Here is a 27,891-nt window from a genome sequence, read left to right as displayed (position 1 = left end):
TCGAAGACCTTACACCATGTAAGAATTTCAGAATCCTACAGAATCTGATCTCAAACTGCTAATTTGACTTCTATACCTTTAGTAGAAGGAAACGCTCACTTTGTTTGTCTTGTATTGTTAAAGAGCACAATGGAGAACCTCCGAGGAAGTCTGCAGGAATTCCTGGCATCCTGAACTCAGCACGCAGTGATCTGGAGTCGATACTCCCTCCCAGCTCAAGGAGAGGAGGGAGGTCCACGGCAGGGGAGGGGCCTGGCTGGACCTGCCGTATAAACCATCAGCGAGCAGTGAACACATCTGAGGTGTTCGGGACACTTCACAAGGACAAAGTCTCTCACACCAGCTGAGACCGAACCTCTGCAGAGCTGGGACTGCATTCCAGGACTCTCAGGTAAGAGGAAACAATTCAAACTGCAGCTTGTTCTGTCTGAACTGAAAGAGTTGGACTGAAAGTGATGAAACAGCAGAGCCGGCCCACACCCTCAGATAAAGAGGGAAAGCAAACATTCTGCTACCTTTGACCACACTTTCACACAAAGTGTGTCACTTTTTCAGCAAGTCTGAGCAGAAGAGCTGCTGACACAGAGGATCCAAGATTTTTCTCTGCTGTAAAAGGTGTTTTGCAACCAAAGTGATGCTCCACTCCCTGCTGTTAGTTTTATTGCTCAGATTGTGTCAGGAATGCACTGCTATGATAGAGAAAGAGTACGATCGTCGTGTTGCAATAACCCTGAGGTGAAGATAAGTGTCAGCGAGGTGTTAAAAAACGAGTGTTGTTTCCTCAGAGGCAGAAACTGGTTCTTCAGTGTCTTCTTGGCTCAGTTAAAGCTGCAAATACAAACCATTTAAGTCATTTAAACATGTGGGTGATGCTTGTAACATGTGTCAAAGCCGTTAAACTCTGCTTTTAAGACTGCTTTTATAACTTTTATTAACTGATGCACAGTCCTGCTGTGTTGGCCTAAATCATTCATCCAAATCTGCAAATCTGCATCAGCTGTTATTGCATATTGTTTTAGCATCCTAATCCCTAAATATCTTACAATAACTGTAACTAAAGGCAGGTTTTATTTGTACGGCGCATTTCATACACGATGTGCTTCACATGGCAGGAAAATAAATAACAGAATAAAAGGATGAAAGAATAAAAAGACAATAAAATCTTCTGTTAAATCTAATCAGCCGGAACCAGAATTAGTGCAAGATAGAATTAATAATATGCTTTGGTAAAAAAAGGATAAGACAACTAAAAAGGAGATAATAAACACTCAAGAGTATCTGTAACTTTAACCATCATCACATTTCAAAGGCCTGACAAAACAAAGTTTTGAGCCTTGATTTAAAAGTTGGGACATCTCAGTGTTTCAGGGAGTTTGTTCCAGAAATAATCATCTGAATGATGCTTTTCCATGTTTTGTATTCGGACTATAAACCGTCAGCAGGTGACCTCAGGGTTCTGGATGGTTGATGGGGAATAAGAAGATTTAGCAGGTGTTTTGGGCCCAAACCATTTAGGGATTCATAGACCAGTAAATACATTTTAAATTCAAGTCTCTCACACAGAGGAATCCAGTGCAAAGACCTGAGAACTGGTGTGATTTGGTCGTATCTTTTGGTTTTTGTGAGTAACCTGCAGCTGCATTTTGAACACGCTGCAGTTTTTGGCTGGTTTTCTGTGGAAGGTCGGTATAAAACCCATTTAGTAGTCTGGTTTTTCCAGTTCTGGGTTAGATATAGCCTCTAATCCTTGCTATATTTTTTAGGTGGTAAAAGAACCCAACATGGCAGATATTCTGATCCTTTAGCAGCTGTAACTTGGACATTTTTTGGCTGCTGGGAAGTCGGTTACATTTTAAATCTAAACATCAAGGCCTTAGTTTTGTTGTACTACACTGAAATAAATTCATAGGTGTGTTTTATATGCAGCTTTAACCTCATGTTTGGAATAAGTGCAACAAATCTGAGACACGCCTCCACTGCAAATATGTAAAAGCTTCATTTCAACAAAATGTTAAGCTCCAAGAACTTCAACAAAGGAACTAAAAGCTTCCTTCGTACCACAGATTTCAGTGTTGTTTGTGGTCTTAAATCTCTGGTGACAGAGCAGCGAAGCTTCACACAAGTCAGCAATGTGACACGTTCCTACAGGGTTGTGCTGAGCTTTGGCTGCTTTAACTGATGCGAAATAATCTTTCCTATCAGCTAGCTGCTAGCTTGCTAGTATGCTGCTGTATCTCAGCCCCCCAGAACTTTAGGGCAGTTTTTAAATGAAGTATCTGTTTGCATATGAAGGCTAGTTCAGGAGTCCTGAATCTGTACGGAGCAGCAATTGTTGTCGTCCTCAGAAATAAACGGCACTTGTTTACAAGATGTAATATACAGATGGGCTGTAGGGGGCGGTGTAGTGGGTCAGCCTCCGTAAAGTTTTAAGGAACAAAACTAGAAAATCCAACAAATACTGACCTCTGCTGTGGCCATCTTTGTGTTTACGTACCTCACAGGTTACCTAAGAGTGCATAACTGTCCAGCACAGAAGGGGTTGTGGTCTTTTTTTTGTGGCCAGGGACACTGGAAGAAAATGTGAATATAAATGTAAAATAAAAGCTCATTACCACACCGTTTGCTCATTATTTGAATGGGAGATGTGTAAACTGTGTGTGTAAGTCAGTGACATCATGGATTCTACAGCTGCTCTATCAGCCAATCAGAATGATGTCTCCCAGCTGCAGACCCAGTGTGGATTCAACAGGCTAAATCAGATGAAATCAGATGAAAATAGCTTTGATGGGGTCTGATAGAACAGAGAAAAGAGATTCTCTTGACAGGCGGTGTTCAGGCTGAACAGATTAAGTTATCTTTTATTTGGCAGAACTGTTCCTTTAGTTTTGGACCGTGCAAATGTTAATAAATACATTTAAAGCACTTTGTGTCGAGCTTTGTCAGGTTAAAGGTTCCAACTGATTACCACTAACAAAAATACAATTAAATCCCATAAACTGAACATTGCAGAGCAGAGAATTTCCCATTTTTTACTCTTTTTCTTGATGAAATAAAGCTGAACAACTGAAGATCCTTTAGTGCAGTAAAGTGGATGTAGTGTGGTAACCTTTTTACTTTGTGCATGTGATGTATTTGACTTTATGATGTGATAAGCTAACTCACAGGGTGTAATAAATGTAAAGTTAGTGTTTGATAGCTCCATGCTGCTGGGCAAACACAAAAGTTTCACAGTTGCAGCTGTTTTTTGGGGACTTCACCTGAGATATTCTGCTTGTAAACACGCCCTTAATCCACAGAGGCTGTGAATTACAGCTGCTGATTTCATCTTAGGGGGTAAACCCATCGTTTCCACATTAAACAAATGGAAACTTGTGCACACAAAAGAGCCTTGTGTGAGCTCAGTAAGAAAGCCCGGAGCAGCTTTCTGGGTGTGTGATTATCCTCCTGAGCGGAGTTATGAGCCACTGACTGAGCCAGTTTTTGTATGTGTTTTAAATGTTTTACGGTGCAGGAGCTTCTCATTTAGGTTGGTAGAATATATAGAAAAGTGCAGCCTTGAGAGATTCCTGGGTTCCAAGGTTGGATCTGGAGCCTTGTGTCGTTTTTATCTAACTTACATTTGCTGTATCAGAAGATTTACTGGATAGTGTCGAGGTAAGATTGCCACTTTTCACGTGGGTGGGTTCAAATCCAGACCCACCTGCATGAAAGGTTCTACTTCCAGTAGGGGTCCTTAGTGCAACCTGCTCACCTCATTGGGGTCAAAGGTCAACTCCGGCTTCCCCGAGCCTCAAAGCGTCCTTGGGCAAGACACTAAACCCCCGATGCATCTGTCGGTGGGTGAATGTGGCATGTAGGGGAGCTTTGAGTGGAAAAGTGCAACAAGTACAGAAGATTTACCTGGAATATGAGTGGAAGCGTTTGCCAAATGCGTAAACATTTAAAAGTGCATGTTGTGTGCATTTAAAATCAAGTAAAGAAGTAGAAAGTAAATGTGAGTTCGGTGGGTCAGAAAAGAAGGTTTTAAGTCTTAACCCTTTAAAGCATTCGCCTTGTTTGCCCTGAAGTCAAAGTCAAGTTTATTTGTAGCACATTTCAAGCACAAAACAATTCAGAGTGCTTTATATAAAATAAAAGCATTGCAGCAGGGAGCAGAAAACGCATTAAAATATGTAAAAGAATATAAATAGAAAGAAATAAAATAATTAAAATGAATAGAAACAATATCTGAAGATGATTAAGTTGCTCATTTTATGGCACTAAGCTTTATAACACCACAAAAATACTCATTTTACTCCCTGACAACTCTTCATTACCTTTGTCTGATCAGATTTTTGTGAGTAATGGAAGTTTTAACCCTTTAAAGCATTCCTCTTGTTTGCCCTGAAGTCAAAGTCAAGTTTATTTGTAGCACATTTCAAGCACAAAACAATTCAAAGTGCTTCACATAAAATAAAAGCATTGCAGCAGGGAGCAGAAAACGCATTAAAATATGTAAAAGAATATAAATAGAAAGAAATAAAATAATTAAAATGAATAGAAACAATATCTGAAGATGATTAAGTTGCTCATTTTATGGCACTAAGCTTTATAACACCACAAAAATACTCATTTTACTCCCTGACAACTCTTCATTACCTTTGTCCGATCAGATTTTTGTGAGTAATGGAAGTTTTAACCCTTTAAAGCATTCCTCTTGTTTGCCCTGAAGTAGCTTAAGTTGCTCATTGCAAATCCTGCAGCTCTTTGGTGCTGGTTAAACATTTAAAAACCACCAACACATGCACAGAAAGCAGCTTAACAAACTTAACTTTAACATTATCAGATTACCAGTCATCATACTCTCCATCACACCCACTAAACTGAAAAAGGTGGGAGAAAAACAAGGTTTTGATGCTGCACATAAAGTTAAACTGTGGACTCACATTTATACGTTTCAGTAAACATCTGAAGGGCTGCAGGAAGCGGCTGATCTCAGGTCTGGGTGCAGTTCCTACGCCAGGATACTTTCAGCACTGAGGGATTAATGTTAAATTAGTGACATTAGTTAGTTAAGTTAAGTAGTTTAACCAAACCACAATGTTTTCCTGAACATAACCTGAGCTTTATGTTGCCTAAACCTCACAAAATAATCCAAATAAACCTATTTCATGAAAACAGATAGTTTCCAGCTTCCTGGAAAAGGTTTTTTCAGAATATTTGAAGTGACATTAAGACACTTTATTTGTTGGATCTTATTCTCTTCCTGTGTCACATGACTGAACCTGTTTAAGTTAATCTGCAGTGAAATCAATTTCTGCTCGTTTCTCATAGTTTGAATGACTGAAATACTCTTTATGTGAAATAAATAAGGTTTAAATGTTCACTGTTCAGGAAAAACTTTAGGTTTATCGAATGTAATGGAAGTTTTAACCCTTTAAAGCATTCCTCTTGTTTGCCCTGTGAAATAAATAAGGTTTAAATGTTCAACTTTAGAAAAACTTTAGGTTTATCGAATGCTTTCACGTCCATATTTTAATCTAAGGCTACACTAACTACACCACAATCTGAAAGCTGCAGCTCTGAACAGAGCAAACGGGGGTTTGACTACTTCATAGTTTCCATGTGGTAACCACACAGGACAGCTGGCTGTTCCAGTTTCGACACATTACGTCTTTTCATGCCAAAGCAAATACAGGATGTGTGTGAAGAGGTCAATTCCTCTTGGGTGTGTTCGCTCCTCGAAGGAAAAGGAAAATTTAAGCACGATTAGAATATTAAAATCATCTTAAACCGTGTGCCAAAGGATGACTGAAAAGAGAGTATTTAGGAAACATAATTAAAAAGACACCAATATTAAACTATATATATATATCAAATGTTGAAAGTGGGGGGGCATTAGTGCCTATGGAACTGGCAACTTCCACATCTGCAGGTTTTAGATTAACACGGCCTCAGACTGGCCTGTCTGCTGAAGCATTTCAGTGTTTATACCCTCATATTCTCCTTTGTTTTGTAGATATTTTTGCATCCATGGCTTTGTTTTGTGTCCCAAAACTTAACATGTTTATAGAGTCCGGCTGCTGCACTGACCTGCCTGCAGTCCAGACCTTTCACCACCTGAAAACAGTTAGAATACAGCAAAGAAGACCCAGGAGTCCCCTGTCAGACAGGACTGGGACAACATTCCTCTCCCAAAGGTCCGGCAGCTGGTCTCCTCAGTTCCAGATGTTTGCAGATGTTGGTTTGCAGATGAGGTTAAAGGAGGAGGGGATGCTACACAGAGGGAAACATGGAGCTGTACCAAATTCATTTTTAGATGCATCCCAGACACAAATGAGACTAAAGTGTACCGAAGAAGTAGATTCATTTAGAATCACCAGTTAACCGGATATGCAAGTTTTTGGACAGTGGGAGGAGGGGGGAGGAGTGGGAGATTAGGAGAGGAGTGGGAGGTGGGGGGAGGTGGAGGAAGGAGGCCCGAACACAAACCCAGACATAATGAGAGCAAACAAACTCCACACAGCAACAGTGAGAAGCCAAGTTTGAACCAGGAGCCTCTGAGGCAGGGGTCGGGAACCTTTTTGACTAAGAGAGCCATGAAAGCAAAAAATTTGGAAATTTATTTCAATGAGAGCCATATAATATATTTTAGTAGCTCTTGGCACGCTTTCTTTCTGCTGTCTCCTGCCGGGTATTTTGATGCAAAGGTAGCATGGCGCGTGTCGAAGTGCCGCTTTACATTCGACCGTTTCATCGATGTAATTTTGTCTTTGCAACTTAGACACACCGCAGAATTTGCTCTCTCCACAAAGGCGAATTCTTCAGTCCATTCGGCCTGAAATGTACGATACTCGTTAGCGATAAGGGTTAGCTTTGAGCTAATGACCGAGCAGACTGATTCAAAAGGGGGCGTTTACCTGTTTTACGCTGCCAACGTAGTCCAGTATCATCCAATTAAAATAATGGACAGTTGCTCCTGCAGCCCTGAACAGGACATGAAAAATCGATGAATGGATTAAAACAAGTGAGAATATTTAGTTTTATCTGCGAGCCAGATGCAGTCATCAAAAGAGCCACACCTGGCTGGCGAGCCATAGGTTCCCGACCCCTGCTCTGAGGTGTCCCCATTATGAGCCGATATCTTTCATGAAATGGTAAAACGTCTCACTTTTAACTTTGAGTATACTTTCTATGTTTTATTGTGTAATATTGGTTTGTGAGATTTGCAAATCTCACAAAAATGTTTGGAAATTGGGGCTGCAGCAGTCAGCGCTTTGATTTTAATCATTAATATCAAAGCATCTGTATTCTCTGGAGCAATAAGGGAAAATAATGCGTCCGAGTGGTCGTGTTAGCAGCCGTTTTAAGTGAGTGGATGACAAAAATCAAGAAATAAATGTTTAAAATGGAACACTCTTGTTGTTGCTCTGCTTTAAAATGAAGGCAAGGAGGAAGCAGCACAACGGAGTCACAAACCAGTCGTGTGTTTTCTCCTCTACCCTCTTTCCTTCATCTGGAAACCCCGTCCTGGGTAAAATGGGCGGAGCAAGAACACTTTGAATTGGAGAATTTCTGCGACCTCTTAAAATGAACGTCGGTGTTTTGTCCGTCTGTAAAAATTAGAAACGAAATGACGTCGCAAATAGAAATAAAAAAGAACAAACTTTAAAGCGGATATATTAAGACATACTGTTGATATCTATAAAATGAGGTGGAGTGTGATTATGATGTGCTATTTATTGTTTTAATTGTTCTATTTCTATTCTGTGAAGCTGTTTGATCGACTTCAGTTGTTTTTAAATGTGCTGTTTGATTAAAGGTGACCTGCATAATACGTCCCCTTTAAAGTTCATATTTTAACACTAAAGAACTCCTTTTGTTAGAATGATCATTTTGTTTATTATTTCAAAAAGACATGTTGGCATTTATAAAGAAATAAACAGCATGAAAACTGGTTCAAACTTCAGAGAAAGTATGTTTTTAATTGTGGAAATGAACCTGCCGCCACAGTCATTCAAACGTTAAGAAAGGGAGCTGTTTCCAGGCCAAAATGGCGCCCAAACTCAGTGCGTTTACATGAGCGCCATCGGATCGGATTAAAGGCTAAATTACAACAAGACTGAGTTATTCAGCTCATGCAGACACCTTAATCTGACAAAAAACGGATCGGATCGAATTAAGACCCGAGATAACTCGATCCAAACGTAGACGACAGTGGATCGGATTGAGCGCTCTGAGCATGCTCCAGATTTTTTCCCGCATTCGTCACCCGGAAGTGGAAGGAGACGATATTACTGTTGTTGACCTGCATAATACGTCCCCTTTAAAGTTCATATTTTAACACTAAAGAACTCCTTTTGTTAGAATGATCATTTTGTTTATTATTTCAAAAAGACATGTTGGCATTTATAAAGAAATAAACAGCATGAAAACTGGTTCAAACTTCAGAGAAAGTATGTTTTTAATTGTGGAAATGAACCTGCCGCCACAGTCATTCAAACGTTAAGAAACGGAGCTGTTTCCAGGCCAAAATGGCGCCCAAACTCAGTGCGGTTACATGAGCGCCATCGGATCGGATTAATGGCAAAATTACAACAAGACTGAGTTATTCAGCTCATGAAGACACCTTAATCTGACTAAAAACGGATCGGATCGAATTAAGACCCGAGATAACTCGATCCAAACGTAGACGACAGTGGATCGGATTGAGCGCTCTGAGCATGCTCCAGATTTTTTCCCGCATTCGTCACCCGGAAGTGGAAGGAGACGATATTACTGCTGTTGACCTGCATAATACGTCCCCTTTAAAGTTCATATTTTAACACTAAAGAACTCCTTTTGTTAGAATGATCATTTTGTTAATTATTTCAAAAAGACATGTTGGCATTTATAAAGAAATAAACAGCATGAAAACTGGTTCAAACTTCAGATAAATTATGTTTTTAATTGTGGAAATGAACCTGCCGCCACTGTCATTCAAACGTTAAGAAACGGAACTGTTTCCAGGCCAAAATGGCGCCCAAACTCAGTGCGGTTACATGAGCGCCATCGGATCGGATTAAAGGCTAAATTACAATAAGACTGAGTTATTCAGCTCATGTAGACACCTTAATCTGACAAAAAACTAATCGGATTGGGTTACTTACGATCGAATTAAGACCCGAGATAACTCGATCCAAACGTAGACGACAGTGGATCGGATCGAGCGTTCTGCGCATGCTCCAGATTTTTTCCCGCGCTCGTCACCCGGAAGTGGAAGGAGACGATATTACTGCTGTTGTCGTCAGAAAGAAAGAAACAAGGCGATGGAGAATGCGCCGTTGTGCATCGTCTGTGCCATAACCAGCTCATCACAGATGGAGAGGGACGCAGCTTCATCTCGCTCTGCGTTCGCCATCTTTCTGAATGCCTGAGTTTGTTGTTGTTGGTGGTGAAGACGCCAACAGGAAGTGGCTCTATTAGCGATAGCTGAAATGGGGACAGCGCCACCTATCGTACCGGGGTATGACATGCTTTGTGCCAGTGATTCCATTCATTCACCGCCATATATCCAAGGATAATTACCCTCAGATAAGGAGCAGAACCCAACTGTAGCTGTAATCCAGTTAATCTCATCATGGAGACCCACTGAGTGACGCATCAATGGTCAACAACTTGGAGGAAGAAACACAAAACCATGGAAAGAGGTCTTTGGGTGTATTTTTAAGTGCTGAAATAATTTTTTTACATGATTCACAAAAGCTGTTAACATCAAACCTCAATAACTACATTTCTATCAAAGTAAAAACTCGCCCTCCAGATTAATCTGAAAAAAAAAAAAACTTCTCTCTTTTACCTGTACCAAATTATACATCAAAACGTAGATAATCCAGTTAATCTCATCATATAAACCCACTGAGTATCAAATCATACAGGAGGACGATGCAGAGATAACACTGAGGGTCATTATCTTCCTTATCTCTACAGAAGCGGACTTTCAAAGCTTTCCAAACAGCTCTGACCATCGCACCCAGCTGACCTTTGGTCTTTGTTTCCCCTGAGGAGCATCCAAGGATCTGAGACGGGCCGCACACTCATAAGGAAGCTAAAAGGTTTGATGTGCAGTCGGTGAACATGTCTTTGTTGGTGTGATTTTATTTCTGTGGAGCAGTAAAGTTCCTTTTTTATCCTAACGTTATCTTTTATTTATACATTTTAGTTAAATTGAATACATAAGACCAATAGGATCCACAATAAAGAACAAATCTGTGAAAATTACAAAAAGAAAACATGAACTGAGTATTTTTTACCTTTTTTTAAATCATATTTCACTATATCTACTCATACATTAGTGCTTATGTTTGCCCTTTTGCGTGTAAATCAAATATTTTTATCTCTTAATTTCCCCTTATTCTTTTCCCATTAGCTTAATCGACTTGTCGGTTGCTGTTTGAACCTCCGGTTCCAGCTTTTTATAAGTAACAACAACAGAGAAACAGCAAAAACAATTAAGGGATGAGAAGCATAAGAAGGAATTGCATCATAGAAATGAATAAATGCATGAAATATGTCATGGATATAAGAAATGGTTTGATTAACCTGAATCTTTTACATGATTATATAGAGAAATAAATCAGCAAATGAATGTGAAAAGGAAATGTTTATGACTATCTTCTGTAATATTAGATATTATAGCATTTCATGTTCATTTTATTAACTTTTATTCCATCATTTATTCCTCTTTAGAATTAATTCTTTTTTCATTTTATTAGCTTAAGCCCTCCTAACTTTCCATATTAAGCAGACATTAAGGGCCAGACAAATCTAAGAAGCTGTCCATGTTTTGGACATAAATCCAAATGCTGGATTTAGAGGTGTGAAGAACATTGAAAGAAGAACGTTTTGAAAGGAGTTAGATACTAATTTAAGTAACTCTGCCCCTCAGGTCAAGATGGCTTTCATCAACCACAGCGCTGAGAAGAAGGAAAATGGCTTCACAGAAGTTCAAGGACCCGTGGCAGGCATATTCCTGGAGAAGACCAAGGAGAAGTTAACCATATACCAAGCCATGAAGAAACGCTTGCTCAAGCCAGGAACAGCATTAGCCCTGCTTGAAGCTCAAGCTGCCACACAGGGCATCATCGACCCGATAAACAATCGAACGCTTTCCGTTTCAGATGCTGTGACAGAGGAAATAATAGGGCCTGAGATGAGGGAGAAACTCCTCATAGCAGAGAAAGCCATCAGTGGGTATGTAGATCCCTACAGCAACAAAATTATATCCGTCTTCCAGGCCATGCGAAAAGACTTAGTTCCAAGAGATTATGGACTGAGACTGCTGGAAGCACAGATAGCCACGAAAGGTCTGTTCGATCCTGTGGAGAAGACTAACATCTCAGTTGATGCCGCGATTCAGAAGGGCTTCTTTGAAAAGGGTTTGCTCAGTGACCAGATGTCAGAGCTCAGTGTGTTTTACAATCCGAGTACGCAAGAAACCGTTAACTATCGAAAGCTCTTGGAGGCATGCACAATGGAGCCCGACACAGGCCTGCTGCTCCTTCCTGTCTGCATCACGTTCAAGGGTCTGCGGAGAGGCATTTCCTCCAGCCAGCTCTATGAGTCAAAGATTATCGACAAAGAAACATTTGATAACCTGCAGAAGGGGAAGACCACAACACAGGATGTTATGTTGATGGAAACAGTGAAAGAATACCTGGAAGGCAAAGGCAGCATTGCAGGCATTGCCGTTCTCTCAACTAATCAGAGAATGAGCATCTATCAAGCCATGAAGCAGGGCATACTGATGCCTGGAACAGCACTTGTTCTGCTGGAAGCACAAGCTGCAACTGGATTTGTGATCGATCCTGTAGAAAATAAAAAGTACTCTGTGGGTGAAGCCGTCAGACACAAACTTGTTGGCCCTGAATACCATGCAAAGCTCTGCTCTGCTGAGCGAGCCGTGACTGGATACAAAGACCCATATTCAGGGGAGACTATATCCCTGTTTCAAGCTTTGTCCAAAGAGCTTATCGTCAAGGAACACGGGATCCGCCTGCTTGAGTCGCAAATCGCTACAGGTGGAATAATAGACCCAGTCAACAGTCACAGGCTTCCCCTAGAAGTGGCCTTCAAGAAGGGCTATTTTAACGAGGAGATGAAAGCCATTCTGGAAGATGCAGGAGATGACACGAAAGGGTTTTTTGACCCAAACACAGCAGAGAATCTAACCTATCTTGAGCTGATGGAAAGGTGTGTCATTGATCCCGTCACTGGACTGTGCCTCCTCCCTCTGAAGGATAAATCAGGCACAGAGGTTTCCAGCTTCATAGATTACCAAATTAAAATGATCTTCAAAGAGGAAAAAGTGAAAGTGACACACGGGAAGTACATGGGAATGACGGTATCTCTGTGGGAGCTGCTAATGTCAGAATACTTTGATGAACAGAAGAGACAAGACATCTTTCAGAAATACAGAGAGAAGACGCTCAATATCAAGATGATCGTTACGATGGTTCTGGAAGTCATAGAGAAGTCTGTGAAAACAACAGAAGTTGTCTTTGAAGGCATTAGAGAAACGGTTACAGCCAAACAGCTCATGGAGGCAGATATTATCAGTAAGGAGGTCCTGGAAGATCTGAAAAAGGGGAAAAAAACAGTTAAGGAAGTGACCGAGGATGAAAACGTAAATGTGTACTTACGAGGTACAGATAGCATTGCAGGTGTTCTGCTCCCAGACTCTCAAATCATGACCATCTACCAGGCCAAACAGAAAGGGAAGTTGATGCCAGGAACCGCTCTGGTTCTACTGGAGGCACAGGCAGCCACGGGGTTTGTCATCGACCCTATTGGAAACAGGAAGTTCTCCGTGGATGATGCTGTCAAAGCAAAGATTGTGGGGCCGGATTTCTGTCAGAAGTTGCGCTCAGCAGAGAAAGCAGTCACTGGATATAAAGATCCATATGATGGAAAGATAATCTCTTTGTTCCAAGCAATGCAAAAAGACCTAATCCTAAAAGACCACGGAATTCGGCTTCTGGAGGCACAAATTGCCACCGGTGGGATAATTGACCCAGTGAACAGCCATCGCATTCCTGTCCATGTGGCCTATAAGAGGGGGTACTTTAATGAGGAGATGAGTCAGATCCTGAGTGATCCAAGTGACGACACCAAAGGCTTCTTTGACCCCAACACCAATGAAAACCTGACATACTTGCAGCTCATGGGCAGGTGTGCCACAGATCCCAGTACAGGCCTGTGCCTCCTGCCACTCAAAAGCAAGAGCCAGAAAATGAACATGGATGACAGTATGTTCAAACTGTTCAAAACAACAGCAGTTACTGTCAAGTATGGCAGATTCAAGGGCAAGCAGACAACACTGTGGGACCTTATCAATTCAGAATATCTGACTGAGGAAAAGCGGCAGGAGTTTTTCAAACTCTACAGGTCCAGAAAAATCACAATTGAGCAACTCACTGTCACCGTTTTGGAGATCATTGAGACTAAAGAGATAAAACAGCAGTCCGAGCTGAACTTTGAAGGTCTCAGAGGAAAAGTTTCTGTTGTGGATCTGTTGGATCTTGGGATTGTGGATGAAAACACATACAACAGTATGATTGATGGAAAGATGAATAACACTGACGTAATGAAGATGGGCAACGTGAGAGCCTACCTGCAAGGAACAAGTTGTGTTGCTGGACTAATACTGCAACCCTCTAATCGAAAAATGAGCATCTATGAGGCACAGCAACTTGGAGTCCTCACACCTGGCACTGCTCTTTGCCTCCTGGAAGCACAAGCAGCTACGGGGTTCGTTGTTGATCCTCTGAGAAACAAGAAAGTTACAGTGGAACAAGCTCTAAGAGAGAAGATAATTGGTCCACAGATGTATGAAAAACTTTTGTCTGCAGAGAGGGCTGTCACTGGTTACACAGATCCATACACAGATCGAAAGATCTCCCTATTCCAAGCCTTGAAAAAGGATCTCATCGTCAAGCAGCACGGCATCCGTTTACTGGAGGCCCAAATCGCCACAGGTGGTATCATTGATCCCTTGAAATGTCTTCACTTACCTCTGGAGGTTGCATACAAAAAAGGATATTTTGATGCAGAACTCAATCAAATCCTAACAGACCCAACAGATGACACAAAGGGCTTTTTTGACCCCAAAACAAAAGAGAACCTGACATACATGGAAATGTTGGGCAGATGTGTAAAGGACAAGGAAACTGGACTCTTTCTCCTGCCACTAAATGACACACCAAAGGTGGCAGCAGCAGCAAAGGAGAAAACATATACTGAAACAGAGATGAGGCAAATGTTTGAAAAGACGACTGTAAGCATATCTGTGGGATGCTACTCAGGAAAATCTGTTTCACTTTGGGACTTGATTCACTCCAAGTACTTCACTGAGGATGAGCAGCTTGAATTAATTGAAAAATACAGAACAAAGAAGATCAGCACTCAAACAATAATCACATTAGTGATTTCCACAATCGAGAAGCTGGAGAAGAGTGAAACCCCCAAACTGACCATGGGCCTGAGAGAGCATGTCTCTGCACAACAACTACTGGATTCTGAAATCATTGATGCAGAGACATTCAAACAGGTAAAAGAAGGAAAACTGAGTTTTGATGCAGTGGCGCAAGATGAACCTGTGAGAAGATATCTGAAAGGAACAGCAAGCATTGCTGGAATCAAGGTTTATCCAACCAACAAAGTAATGAGCATATACGAAGCGAAACAGGAAGATCTGTTGACTCCTGGCGTTGCACTTGTACTGCTCGAAGCACAGGCTGCAACAGGATGGGTCATTGATCCTCTTAACAACAAGTTCTACGCAGTCGATGAAGCTACAAAAGAGAAAGTAATTGGAACAGATGTGCTTGAACAACTTCTCTTAGCTGAGCGTGCTCTCACTGGCTATAAAGATCCATACACAGATACAACAATATCCTTGTTTGAAGCCATGAATGAGGAGATGATCCAGAGAAGCAATGGCCTACATCTTCTTGAGGCACAGGCAGCAACAGGAGGCATCATTGACCCAAATCAAAGTCTCAGACTACCGACTCATGTTGCTATTAAAAAGGGATATCTGGATGAAGAAACTCATAAACTTCTGCTGAACCCCACTGATGAGGCCAAGGGTTTCTTTGACCCTAATACCAAAGAAAATCTCTCTTACCTTCAGCTGATAAAACGATGTGAGAAAGATCCTAAAACTGGACTACTTCTTTTTCCACTGCATAAAGAGGAGTCCAAGGTGTTTCACACTGATGAGCAAGTGGAGCTGGCATTCAAGAACAAAAAAGTTGCCATGAATGTGGGAAAATTCAAAAATAAAGACGTGACGCTGTGGGAAGTGTTGCTCTCTGAATTCATTTCAAAAGAAAAGCGGGAGCAGCTAATACAGCAATACAAGACAGGATGCATGACAATAGAGAAAATAATTGAAATACTCACAGTTATCATCACAGAACTGTCAACGAAAGAAACAAAGTTCAAAGGTCTCAGGAAGCAGGTCTCAGCAAGTCAGCTGCTTGAGTCAAAGATCATCTCCAAGGAGCTTTTCACCCAAATAATACAGGGGGAAGTATCTGAAGAAAAGGTGACCAAAATGGAGGAAATTCAAAAGTACCTTGGAGCCACAAACTGTATTGCAGGTGTCAGAGTTGAATCTACGAAAAAAATTATGAGTATCTATGAAGCTCAACGCAAAGGTCTTCTGACAACCGGAACTTCTCTGGTTCTGCTGGAGGCCCAAGCTGCCACCGGCTTTGTCATTGACCCAGTAAACAACAAGAAACTTTCTGTAGAGGAAGCCGTAACACAAGGAGTGGTTGGCAAAGAGTGGAAGAAGAAACTGCTCTCAGCAGAAAGAGCAGTCACAGGATACAAAGATCCCTACACCGGAAACACAATTTCTTTGTTCCAAGCCTTGAAAAAAGACCTCATTGTCAAGTATCATGGAATTCGTCTGCTTGAAGCACAAATAGCCACAGGAGGGATAATTGATCCAGTCTACAGTCACAGAGTACCAGTACAGGTGGCATATGAAAGGGGTTACTTTGATGAGGAAATGAACCAGATTTTATCTGACGCCGATGATGACACCAAGGGATTCTTTGACCCCAACACTCAGGAGAACCTCACCTACCTGCAGCTAATTGAAAGGTGTGTCATTGACCCAGAGACAGAGCTTAATTTACTGTCAATTGTCAAGAAAGGAGAGTTCTATTTCGTTGTTGATGAAGCAACAAAGCTCATTCTGAAGTCTACAACAACAACCAGTGCAGGCGGGAAGTACAAAGGAACCACAGTGTCTCTGTGGGATTTGCTCTACTCCAAATACATCACTGAAGAAAAGAGGAGAGACCTTGTCCAACAGTTCAAATCTGGATCAATCACAATCGAACGCTTTTTGGAAATCGTTCTGACAATCATTCAGCAGCAGACCGCAACAACCTCATCATCAGTGGTCACATGCCAACCACTAGAGACAAAAGTAGACAGCAACTCAACAAAAACTATCACCACAACAATCACAGAGACCAGTGAAGTGAAATCCTTTCAAGGAATCAGAAAAGATGTCACTGCAACTGAGCTGCTTGAATCCAAAATTATTGATGAAAATCTCTACAAAGATCTCAGCGCTGGAACAGTGACAGTGACGGAAATAAGCGAAATGGACTCGGTACGTAAGTACCTGGAGGGTACCAACAGCATTGCAGGAGTGTACCTCCAGTCCACCAAAGAGACACTGAGTATCTATCAAGCTAAAAGCAGAGGTTTGCTGACGCCTGGTACCTCTCTGGTTCTGCTGGAGGCCCAAGCTGCCACCGGCTTTGTCATTGACCCAGTAAACAACAAGAAACTTTCTGTAGAGGGAGCCGTGACACAAGGAGTGGTTGGCAACGAGTGGAAGAACAAACTGCTCTCAGCAGAAAGAGCAGTCACAGGATACAAAGATCCCTACACCGGAAACACAATTTCTTTGTTCCAAGCCTTGAAAAAAGACCTCATTGTCAAGGACCACGGAATTCGTCTGCTTGAAGCACAAATAGCCACAGGAGGGATAATTGATCCAGTCTACAGTCACAGAGTGCCAGTACAGGTGGCATATGAAAGGGGTTACTTTGATGAGGAAATGAACCAGATTTTATCTGACCCTGACGATGACACCAAGGGATTCTTTGACCCCAACACCCAGGAGAACCTCACCTACCTGCAGCTGGTTGAGAGATGTATTACAGATCCCATCACAGGTCTCAGTTTGTTGGTTATTGTCAAGAAGGGAGAGTTCTATTTCTTTGTTGATGAAGCAACAAAGCTCATTCTGAAGTCTACAACAACAACCAGTGCAGGCGGGAAGTACAAAGGAACCACAGTGTCTCTGTGGGATTTGCTCTACTCCAAATACATCACTGAAGAAAAGAGGAGAGATCTTGTCCAACAGTTCAAATCTGGATCAATCACAATCGAACGCTTTTTGGAAATCGTTCTGACAATCATTCAGCAGCAGACCGCAACAACCTCATCATCAGTGGTCACATGCCAACCACTAGAGACAAAAGTAGACAGCACCTCAACAAAAACTATCACCACAACAATCACAGAGACCAGTGAAGTGAAATCCTTCCAAGGAATCAGAAAAGATGTCACTGCAACTGAGCTGCTTGAATCCAAAATTATTGATGAAAATCTCTACAAAGATCTCAGCGCTGGAACAGTGACAGTGACGGAAATAAGTGAAATGGACTCGGTACGTAAGTACCTGGAGGGTACCAACAGCATTGCAGGAGTGTACCTCCAGTCCACCAAAGAGACACTGAGTATCTATCAAGCTAAAAGCAGAGGTTTGCTGACGCCTGGTACCTCTCTGGTTCTGCTGGAGGCCCAAGCTGCCACCGGCTTTGTCATTGACCCAGTAAACAACAAGAAACTTTCTGTAGAGGGAGCCGTGACACAAGGGGTGGTTGGCAACGAGTGGAAGAACAAACTGCTCTCAGCAGAGAGAGCAGTCACGGGATACAAAGATCCCTACACCGGAAACACAATTTCTTTGTTCCAAGCCTTGAAAAAAGACCTCATTGTCAAGGACCACGGAATTCGTCTGCTTGAAGCACAAATAGCCACAGGAGGGATAATTGATCCAGTCTACAGTCACAGAGTGCCAGTACAGGTGGCATATGAAAGGGGTTACTTTGATGAGGAAATGAACCAGATTTTATCTGACCCTGACGATGACACCAAGGGATTCTTTGACCCCAACACTCAGGAGAACCTCACCTACCTGCAGCTGGTTGAGAGATGTATTACAGATCCCATCACAGGTCTCAGTTTGTTGGTTATTGTCAAGAAAGGAGAGTTCTATTTCTTTGTTGATGAAGCAACAAAGCTCATTCTGAAGTCTACAACAACAACCAGTGCAGGCGGGAAGTACAAAGGAACCACAGTGTCTCTGTGGGATTTGCTCTACTCCAAATACATCACTGAAGAAAAGAGGAGAGACCTTGTCCAACAGTTCAAATCTGGATCAATCACAATCGAACGCTTTTTGGAAATCGTTCTGACAATCATTCAGCAGCAGACCGCAACAACCTCATCATCAGTGGTCAAATGCCAACCACTAGAGACAAAAGTAGACAGCACCTCAACAAAAACTATCACCACAACAATCACAGAGACCAGTGAAGTGAAATCCTTCCAAGGAATCAGAAAAGATGTCACTGCAACTGAGCTGCTTGAATCCAAAATTATTGATGAAAATCTCTACAAAGATCTCAGCGCTGGAACAGTGACAGTGACGGAAATAAGTGAAATGGACTCGGTACGTAAGTACCTGGAGGGTACCAACAGCATTGCAGGAGTGTACCTCCAGTCCACCAAAGAGACACTGAGTATCTATCAAGCTAAAAGCAGAGGTTTGCTGACGCCTGGTACCTCTCTGGTTCTGCTGGAGGCCCAAGCTGCCACCGGCTTTGTCATTGACCCAGTAAACAACAAGAAACTTTCTGTAGAGGGAGCCGTAACTCAAGGAGTGGTTGGCAACGAGTGGAAGAACAAACTGCTCTCAGCAGAGAGAGCAGTCACAGGATACAAAGATCCCTACACCGGAAACACAATTTCTTTGTTCCAAGCCTTGAAAAAAGACCTCATTGTCAAGGACCACGGAATTCGTCTGCTTGAGGCACAAATAGCCACAGGAGGGATAATTGATCCAGTCTACAGTCACAGAGTGCCAGTACAGGTGGCATATGAAAGGGGTTACTTTGATGAGGAAATGAACCAGATCTTATCTGACCCTGACGATGACACCAAGGGATTCTTTGACCCCAACACTCAGGAGAACCTCACCTACCTGCAGCTGGTTGAGAGATGTATTACAGATCCCATCACAGGTCTCAGTTTGTTGGTTATTGTCAAGAAAGGAGAGTTCTATTTCTTTGTTGATGAAGCAACAAAGCTCATTCTGAAGTCTACAACAACAACCAGTGCAGGCGGGAAGTACAAAGGAACCACAGTGTCTCTGTGGGATTTGCTCTACTCCAAATACATCACTGAAGAAAAGAGGAGAGACCTTGTCCAACAGTTCAAATCTGGATCAATCACAATCGAACGCTTTTTGGAAATCGTTCTGACAATCATTCAGCAGCAGACCGCAACAACCTCATCATCAGTGGTCAAATGCCAACCACTAGAGACAAAAGTAGACAGCACCTCAACAAAAACTATCACCACAACAATCACAGAGACCAGTGAAGTGAAATCCTTCCAAGGAATCAGAAAAGATGTCACTGCAACTGAGCTGCTTGAATCCAAAATTATTGATGAAAATCTCTACAAAGATCTCAGCGCTGGAAAAGTGACAGTGACGGAAATAAGTGAAATGGACTCGGTACGTAAGTACCTGGAGGGTACCAACAGCATTGCAGGAGTGTACCTCCAGTCCACCAAAGAGACACTGAGTATCTATCAAGCTAAAAGCAGAGGTTTGCTGACGCCTGGTACCTCTCTGGTTCTGCTGGAGGCCCAAGCTGCCACCGGCTTTGTCATTGACCCAGTAAACAACAAGAAACTTTCTGTAGAGGGAGCCGCGACACAAGGAGTGGTTGGCAACGAGTGGAAGAACAAACTGCTCTCAGCAGAGAGAGCAGTCACGGGATACAAAGATCCATACACCGGAAACACAATTTCTTTGTTCCAAGCCTTGAAAAAAGACCTCATTGTCAAGGATCACGGAATTCGTCTGCTTGAGGCACAAATAGCCACAGGAGGGATAATTGATCCAGTCTACAGTCACAGAGTGCCAGTACAGGTGGCATATGAAAGGGGCTACTTTGATGAGGAAATGAACCAGATCTTATCTGACCCTGACGATGACACCAAGGGATTCTTTGACCCCAACACTCAGGAGAACCTCACCTACCTGCAGCTGGTTGAGAGATGTATTACAGATCCCATCACAGGTCTCAGTTTGTTGGTTATTGTCAAGAAAGGAGAGTTCTATTTCTTTGTTGATGAAGCAACAAAGCTCATTCTGAAGTCTACAACAACAACCAGTGCAGGCGGGAAGTACAAAGGAACCACAGTGTCTCTGTGGGATTTGCTCTACTCCAAATACATCACTGAAGAAAAGAGGAGAGACCTTGTCCAACAGTTCAAATCTGGATCAATCACAATCGAACGCTTTTTGGAAATCGTTCTGACAATCATTCAGCAGCAGACCGCAACAACCTCATCATCAGTGGTCACATGCCAACCACTAGAGACAAAAGTAGACAGCACCTCAACAAAAACTATCACCACAACAATCACAGAGACCAGTGAAGTGAAATCCTTCCAAGGAATCAGAAAAGATGTCACTGCAACTGAGCTGCTTGAATCCAAAATTATTGATGAAAATCTCTACAAAGATCTCAGCGCTGGAAAAGTGACAGTGACGGAAATAAGTGAAATGGACTCGGTACGTAAGTACCTGGAGGGTACCAACAGCATTGCAGGAGTGTACCTCCAGTCCACCAAAGAGACACTGAGTATCTATCAAGCTAAAAGCAGAGGTTTGCTGACACCTGGTACCTCTCTGGTTCTGCTGGAGGCCCAAGCTGCCACCGGCTTTGTCATTGACCCAGTAAACAACAAGAAACTTTCTGTAGAGGGAGCCGTAACTCAAGGAGTGGTTGGCAACGAGTGGAAGAACAAACTGCTCTCAGCAGAGAGAGCAGTCACGGGATACAAAGATCCCTACACTGGAAACACAATTTCTTTGTTCCAAGCCTTGAAAAAAGACCTCATTGTCAAGGACCACGGAATTCGTCTACTTGAGGCACAAATAGCCACAGGAGGGATAATTGATCCAGTCTACAGTCACAGAGTGCCAGTACAGGTGGCATATGAAAGGGGTTACTTTGATGAGGAAATGAACCAGATTTTATCTGACCCTGACGATGACACCAAGGGATTCTTTGACCCCAACACTCAGGAGAACCTCACCTACCTGCAGCTGGTTGAGAGATGTATTACAGATCCCATCACAGGTCTCAGTTTGTTGGTTATTGTCAAGAAAGGAGAGTTCTATTTCTTTGTTGATGAAGCAACAAAGCTCATTCTGAAGTCTACAACAACAACCAGTGCAGGCGGGAAGTACAAAGGAACCACAGTATCTCTGTGGGATTTGCTCTACTCCAAATACATCACTGAAGAAAAGAGGAGAGAGCTTGTCCAACAGTTCAAATCTGGATCAATCACAATCGAACGCTTTTTGGAAATCGTTCTGACAATCATTCAGCAGCAGACCGCAACAACCTCATCATCAGTGGTCACATGCCAACCACTAGAGACAAAAGAAGACAGCACCTCAACAAAAACTATCACCACAACAATCACAGAGACCAGTGAAGTGAAATCCTTCCAAGGAATCAGAAAAGATGTCACTGCAACTGAGCTGCTTGAATCCAAAATTATTGATGAAAATCTCTACAAAGATCTCAGCGCTGGAACAGTGACAGTGACGGAAATAAGTGAAATGGACTCGGTACGTAAGTACCTGGAGGGTACCAACAGCATTGCAGGAGTGTACCTCCAGTCCACCAAAGAGACACTGAGTATCTATCAAGCTAAAAGCAGAGGTTTGCTGACGCCTGGTACCTCTCTGGTTCTGCTGGAGGCCCAAGCTGCCACCGGCTTTGTCATTGACCCAGTAAACAACAAGAAACTTTCTGTAGAGGGAGCCGTGACACAAGGGGTGGTTGGCAACGAGTGGAAGAACAAACTGCTCTCAGCAGAGAGAGCAGTCACGGGATACAAAGATCCCTACACCGGAAAAACAATTTCTTTGTTCCAAGCCTTGAAAAAAGACCTCATTGTCAAAGACCACGGAATTCGTCTGCTTGAGGCACAAATAGCCACAGGAGGGATAATTGATCCAGTCTACAGTCACAGAGTGCCAGTACAGGTGGCATATGAAAGGGGTTACTTTGATGAGGAAATGAACCAGATTTTATCTGACCCTGACGATGACACCAAGGGATTCTTTGACCCCAACACTCAGGAGAACCTCACCTACCTGCAGCTGGTTGAGAGATGTATTACAGATCCCATCACAGGTCTCAGTTTGTTGGTTATTGTCAAGAAAGGAGAGTTCTATTTCTTTGTTGATGAAGCAACAAAGCTCATTCTGAAGTCTACAACAACAACCAGTGCAGGCGGGAAGTACAAAGGAACCACAGTGTCTCTGTGGGATTTGCTCTACTCCAAATACATCACTGAAGAAAAGAGGAGAGACCTTGTCCAACAGTTCAAATCTGGATCAATCACAATCGAACGATTTTTGGAAATCGTTCTGACAATCATTCAGCAGCAGACCGCAACAACCTCATCATCAGTGGTCACATGCCAACCACTAGAGTCAAAAGTAGACAGCACCTCAACAAAAACTATCACCACAACAATCACAGAGACCAGTGAAGTGAAATCCTTCCAAGGAATCAGAAAAGATGTCACTGCAACTGAGCTGCTTGAATCCAAAATTATTGATGAAAATCTCTACAAAGATCTCAGCGCTGGAAAAGTAACCGTGACGGAAATAAGTGAAATGGACTCGGTACGTAAGTACCTGGAGGGTACCAACAGCATTGCAGGAGTGTACCTCCAGTCCACCAAAGAGACACTGAGTATCTATCAAGCTAAAAGCAGAGGTTTGCTGACGCCTGGTACCTCTCTGGTTCTGCTGGAGGCCCAAGCTGCCACCGGCTTTGTCATTGACCCAGTAAACAACAAGAAACTTTCTGTAGAGGGAGCCGCGACACAAGGAGTGGTTGGCAACGAGTGGAAGAACAAACTGCTCTCAGCAGAGAGAGCAGTCACGGGATACAAAGATCCCTACACCGGAAAAACAATTTCTTTGTTCCAAGCCTTGAAAAAAGACCTCATTGTCAAGGACCACGGAATTCGTCTGCTTGAGGCACAAATAGCCACAGGAGGGATAATTGATCCAGTCTACAGTCACAGAGTGCCAGTACAGGTGGCATATGAAAGGGGTTACTTTGATGAGGAAATGAACCAGATCTTATCTGACCCTGACGATGACACCAAGGGATTCTTTGACCCCAACACTCAGGAGAACCTCACCTACCTGCAGCTGGTTGAGAGATGTATTACAGATCCCATCACAGGTCTCAGTTTGTTGGTTATTGTCAAGAAAGGAGAGTTCTATTTCTTTGTTGATGAAGCAACAAAGCTCATTCTGAAGTCTACAACAACAACTAGTGCAGGCGGGAAGTACAAAGGAACCACAGTGTCTCTGTGGGATTTGCTCTACTCCAAATACATCACTGAAGAAAAGAGGAGAGACCTTGTCCAACAGTTCAAATCTGGATCAATCACAATCGAACGATTTTTGGAAATCGTTCTGACAATCATTCAGCAGCAGACCGCAACAACCTCATCATCAGTGGTCACATGCCAACCACTAGAGACAAAAGAAGACAGCACCTCAACAAAAACTATCACCACAACAATCACAGAGACCAGTGAAGTGAAATCCTTCCAAGGAATCAGAAAAGATGTCACTGCAACTGAGCTGCTTGAATCCAAAATTATTGATGAAAATCTCTACAAAGATCTCAGCGCTGGAAAAGTAACCGTGACGGAAATAAGTGAAATGGACTCGGTACGTAAGTACCTGGAGGGTACCAACAGCATTGCAGGAGTGTACCTCCAGTCCACCAAAGAGACACTGAGTATCTATCAAGCTAAAAGCAGAGGTTTGCTGACACCTGGTACCTCTCTGGTTCTGCTGGAGGCCCAAGCTGCCACCGGCTTTGTCATTGACCCAGTAAACAACAAGAAACTTTCTGTAGAGGGAGCCGTGACACAAGGGGTGGTTGGCAACGAGTGGAAGAACAAACTGCTCTCAGCAGAGAGAGCAGTCACAGGATACAAAGATCCCTACACAGGAAAAACAATTTCTTTGTTCCAAGCCTTGAAAAAAGACCTCATTGTCAAGGATCACGGAATTCGTCTGCTTGAAGCACAAATAGCCACAGGAGGGATAATTGATCCAGTCTACAGTCACAGAGTGCCAGTACAGGTGGCATATGAAAGGGGTTACTTTGATGAGGAAATGAACCAGATCTTATCTGACCCTGACGATGACACCAAGGGATTCTTTGACCCCAACACTCAGGAGAACCTCACCTACCTGCAGCTGGTTGAGAGATGTATTACAGATCCCATCACAGGTCTCAGTTTGTTGGTTATTGTCAAGAAAGGAGAGTTCTATTTCTTTGTTGATGAAGCAACAAAGCTCATTCTGAAGTCTACAACAACAACCAGTGCAGGCGGGAAGTACAAAGGAACCACAGTGTCTCTGTGGGATTTGCTCTACTCCAAATACATCACTGAAGAAAAGAGGAGAGACCTTGTCCAACAGTTCAAATCTGGATCAATCACAATCGAACGCTTTTTGGAAATCGTTCTGACAATCATTCAGCAGCAGACCGCAACAACCTCATCATCAGTGGTCACATGCCAACCACTAGAGACAAAAGTAGACAGCACCTCAACAAAAACTATCACCACAACAATCACAGAGACCAGTGAAGTGAAATCCTTCCAAGGAATCAGAAAAGATGTCACTGCAACTGAGCTGCTTGAATCCAAAATTATTGATGAAAATCTCTACAAAGATCTCAGCGCTGGAAAAGTAACCGTGACGGAAATAAGTGAAATGGACTCGGTACGTAAGTACCTGGAGGGTACCAACAGCATTGCAGGAGTGTACCTCCAGTCCACCAAAGAGACACTGAGTATCTATCAAGCTAAAAGCAGAGGTTTGCTGACGCCTGGTACCTCTCTGGTTCTGCTGGAGGCCCAAGCTGCCACCGGCTTTGTCATTGACCCAGTAAACAACAAGAAACTTTCTGTAGAGGGAGCCGTGACACAAGGAGTGGTTGGCAACGAGTGGAAGAACAAACTGCTCTCAGCAGAAAGAGCAGTCACGGGATACAAAGATCCATACACCGGAAACACAATTTCTTTGTTCCAAGCCTTGAAAAAAGACCTCATTGTCAAGGACCACGGAATTCGTCTGCTTGAAGCACAAATAGCCACAGGAGGGATAATTGATCCAGTCTACAGTCACAGAGTGCCAGTACAGGTGGCATATGAAAGGGGTTACTTTGATGAGGAAATGAACCAGATTTTATCTGACCCTGACGATGACACCAAGGGATTCTTTGACCCCAACACTCAGGAGAACCTCACCTACCTGCAGCTGGTTGAGAGATGTATTACAGATCCCATCACAGGTCTCAGTTTGTTGGTTATTGTCAAGAAAGGAGAGTTCTATTTCTTTGTTGATGAAGCAACAAAGCTCATTCTGAAGTCTACAACAACAACCAGTGCAGGCGGGAAGTACAAAGGAACCACAGTGTCTCTGTGGGATTTGCTCTACTCCAAATACATCACTGAAGAAAAGAGGAGAGACCTTGTCCAACAGTTCAAATCTGGATCAATCACAATCGAACGATTTTTGGAAATCGTTCTGACAATCATTCAGCAGCAGACCGCAACAACCTCATCATCAGTGGTCACATGCCAACCACTAGAGACAAAAGTAGACAGCACCTCAACAAAAACTATCACCACAACAATCACAGAGACCAGTGAAGTGAAATCCTTCCAAGGAATCAGAAAAGATGTCACTGCAACTGAGCTGCTTGAATCCAAAATTATTGATGAAAATCTCTACAAAGATCTCAGCGCTGGAAAAGTAACCGTGACGGAAATAAGTGAAATGGACTCGGTACGTAAGTACCTGGAGGGTACCAACAGCATTGCAGGAGTGTACCTCCAGTCCACCAAAGAGACACTGAGTATCTATCAAGCTAAAAGCAGAGGTTTGCTGACACCTGGTACCTCTCTGGTTCTGCTGGAGGCCCAAGCTGCCACCGGCTTTGTCATTGACCCAGTAAACAACAAGAAACTTTCTGTAGAGGGAGCCGTGACACAAGGAGTGGTTGGCAACGAGTGGAAGAACAAACTGCTCTCAGCAGAGAGAGCAGTCACAGGATACAAAGATCCCTACACCGGAAACACAATTTCTTTGTTCCAAGCCTTGAAAAAAGACCTCATTGTCAAGGACCACGGAATTCGTCTGCTTGAAGCACAAATAGCCACAGGAGGGATAATTGATCCAGTCTACAGTCACAGAGTGCCAGTACAGGTGGCATATGAAAGGGGTTACTTTGATGAGGAAATGAACCAGATTTTATCTGACCCTGACGATGACACCAAGGGATTCTTTGACCCCAACACTCAGGAGAACCTCACCTACCTGCAGCTGGTTGAGAGATGTATTACAGATCCCATCACAGGTCTCAGTTTACTCCCACTGCACAAATGAATTTGACTGTAATTAACTCGGTATTACAGTTAGCATTTTTCCCCATCTTATTCAGAATATATAATCCATGTTAACCTTAAAGAAATCTTTTACTTTTTAAGACTTAATAGAAACAAATGGATCATAACATAGCTTTTATAATACTACATTTAAATGGAGTTGGTATTATTGTAATAAAACTTTTGATCAACTTTAACACTTAATCTTTTCAGACTGAGGCACTTTTACGGGCTTGAACCCTCTGAAAAGAGTAATAATGACAAAATGATTGAAAATAAAAACCTGATAACCGCACCTTTGATGTAGTCCGTCTGCTATGAAAGAAAAAACAAACTACTGTTGTCATCCTTTTTGTCATCCGGTTGAGGCTTTTTTATGCACATCTTTTGAAATATTCCTACCTTTTTTTACTGGTTTATTGGTGTTCCATGTAACTGGGAATAATGGAGGTGGTTGTTTTTACTCTGATGTAACTCGATGGAATTTAGCTAAATATACTCTCAGATACCTTGGTTTGGTTCAACATTTGGTTAAAAGCTTTTCTTGGTGAATATTTTGAGTCAAATGTGAGTACATTAGCTTTGCAGAAAGGAAACTCACTCATTGTATTGAATATATTTGTCACAACTCAATAAATGCATGATAAAAGTCATGCACCTGGTGTTTTTGAGTTCTGTTTGATCAAAGTTGCCCTGCTCTGTATTTGTCTTTGTCCAGTAGAACAAACTGTAAAAGCATCCCCAGGTTCAAGTTATCACATGACACAACACTTATAATACCACCAATTCACATTTAATTATCAAATAAATCAAAATGTACCAGCTGTGTAAAGGGACTCTTATGGAGCCACTTCAGGGCCATAAGTAAACGGCATTAAATCCATAATAACTGAGTGAATTTAGTAAGAAACAAAAGGTTTAGTTTCGTGTTTTTATAAATTTAGTACTCTAGAGGAAAAAAATTACACTGACAACTTCAAAAAGCGATTTGCTGAACATTTATTTCTGCTTATAAATGACAATTAA

General features: G+C 42.4%; 1 protein-coding gene across 1 annotated transcript; it reads left to right on the top strand.

The window, feature by feature from the left end:
* Positions 1–297: 297 nt before the first annotated feature.
* eppk1 (epiplakin 1) lies at positions 298–27,515 on the top strand. The gene is made up of 3 exons (XM_072370790.1): positions 298–391; positions 9,949–10,073; positions 10,907–27,515. The coding sequence occupies exon 3, from the start codon at positions 10,913–10,915 to the stop codon at positions 26,864–26,866; it is 15,954 nt and encodes a 5,317-aa protein (XP_072226891.1). The 5' UTR covers positions 298–391; positions 9,949–10,073; positions 10,907–10,912; the 3' UTR covers positions 26,867–27,515.
* Positions 27,516–27,891: the final 376 nt, after the last annotated feature.

The sequence above is a fragment of the Leuresthes tenuis genome, unplaced genomic scaffold (genome assembly GCF_036924035.1).
Source record: "Leuresthes tenuis unplaced genomic scaffold, fLeuTen1.0.hap1 SCAF_18, whole genome shotgun sequence".
Classification (NCBI taxonomy): Eukaryota; Metazoa; Chordata; class Actinopteri; order Atheriniformes; family Atherinopsidae; genus Leuresthes; species Leuresthes tenuis.
This window is presented reverse-complemented; position numbering and strand designations above follow the sequence as displayed.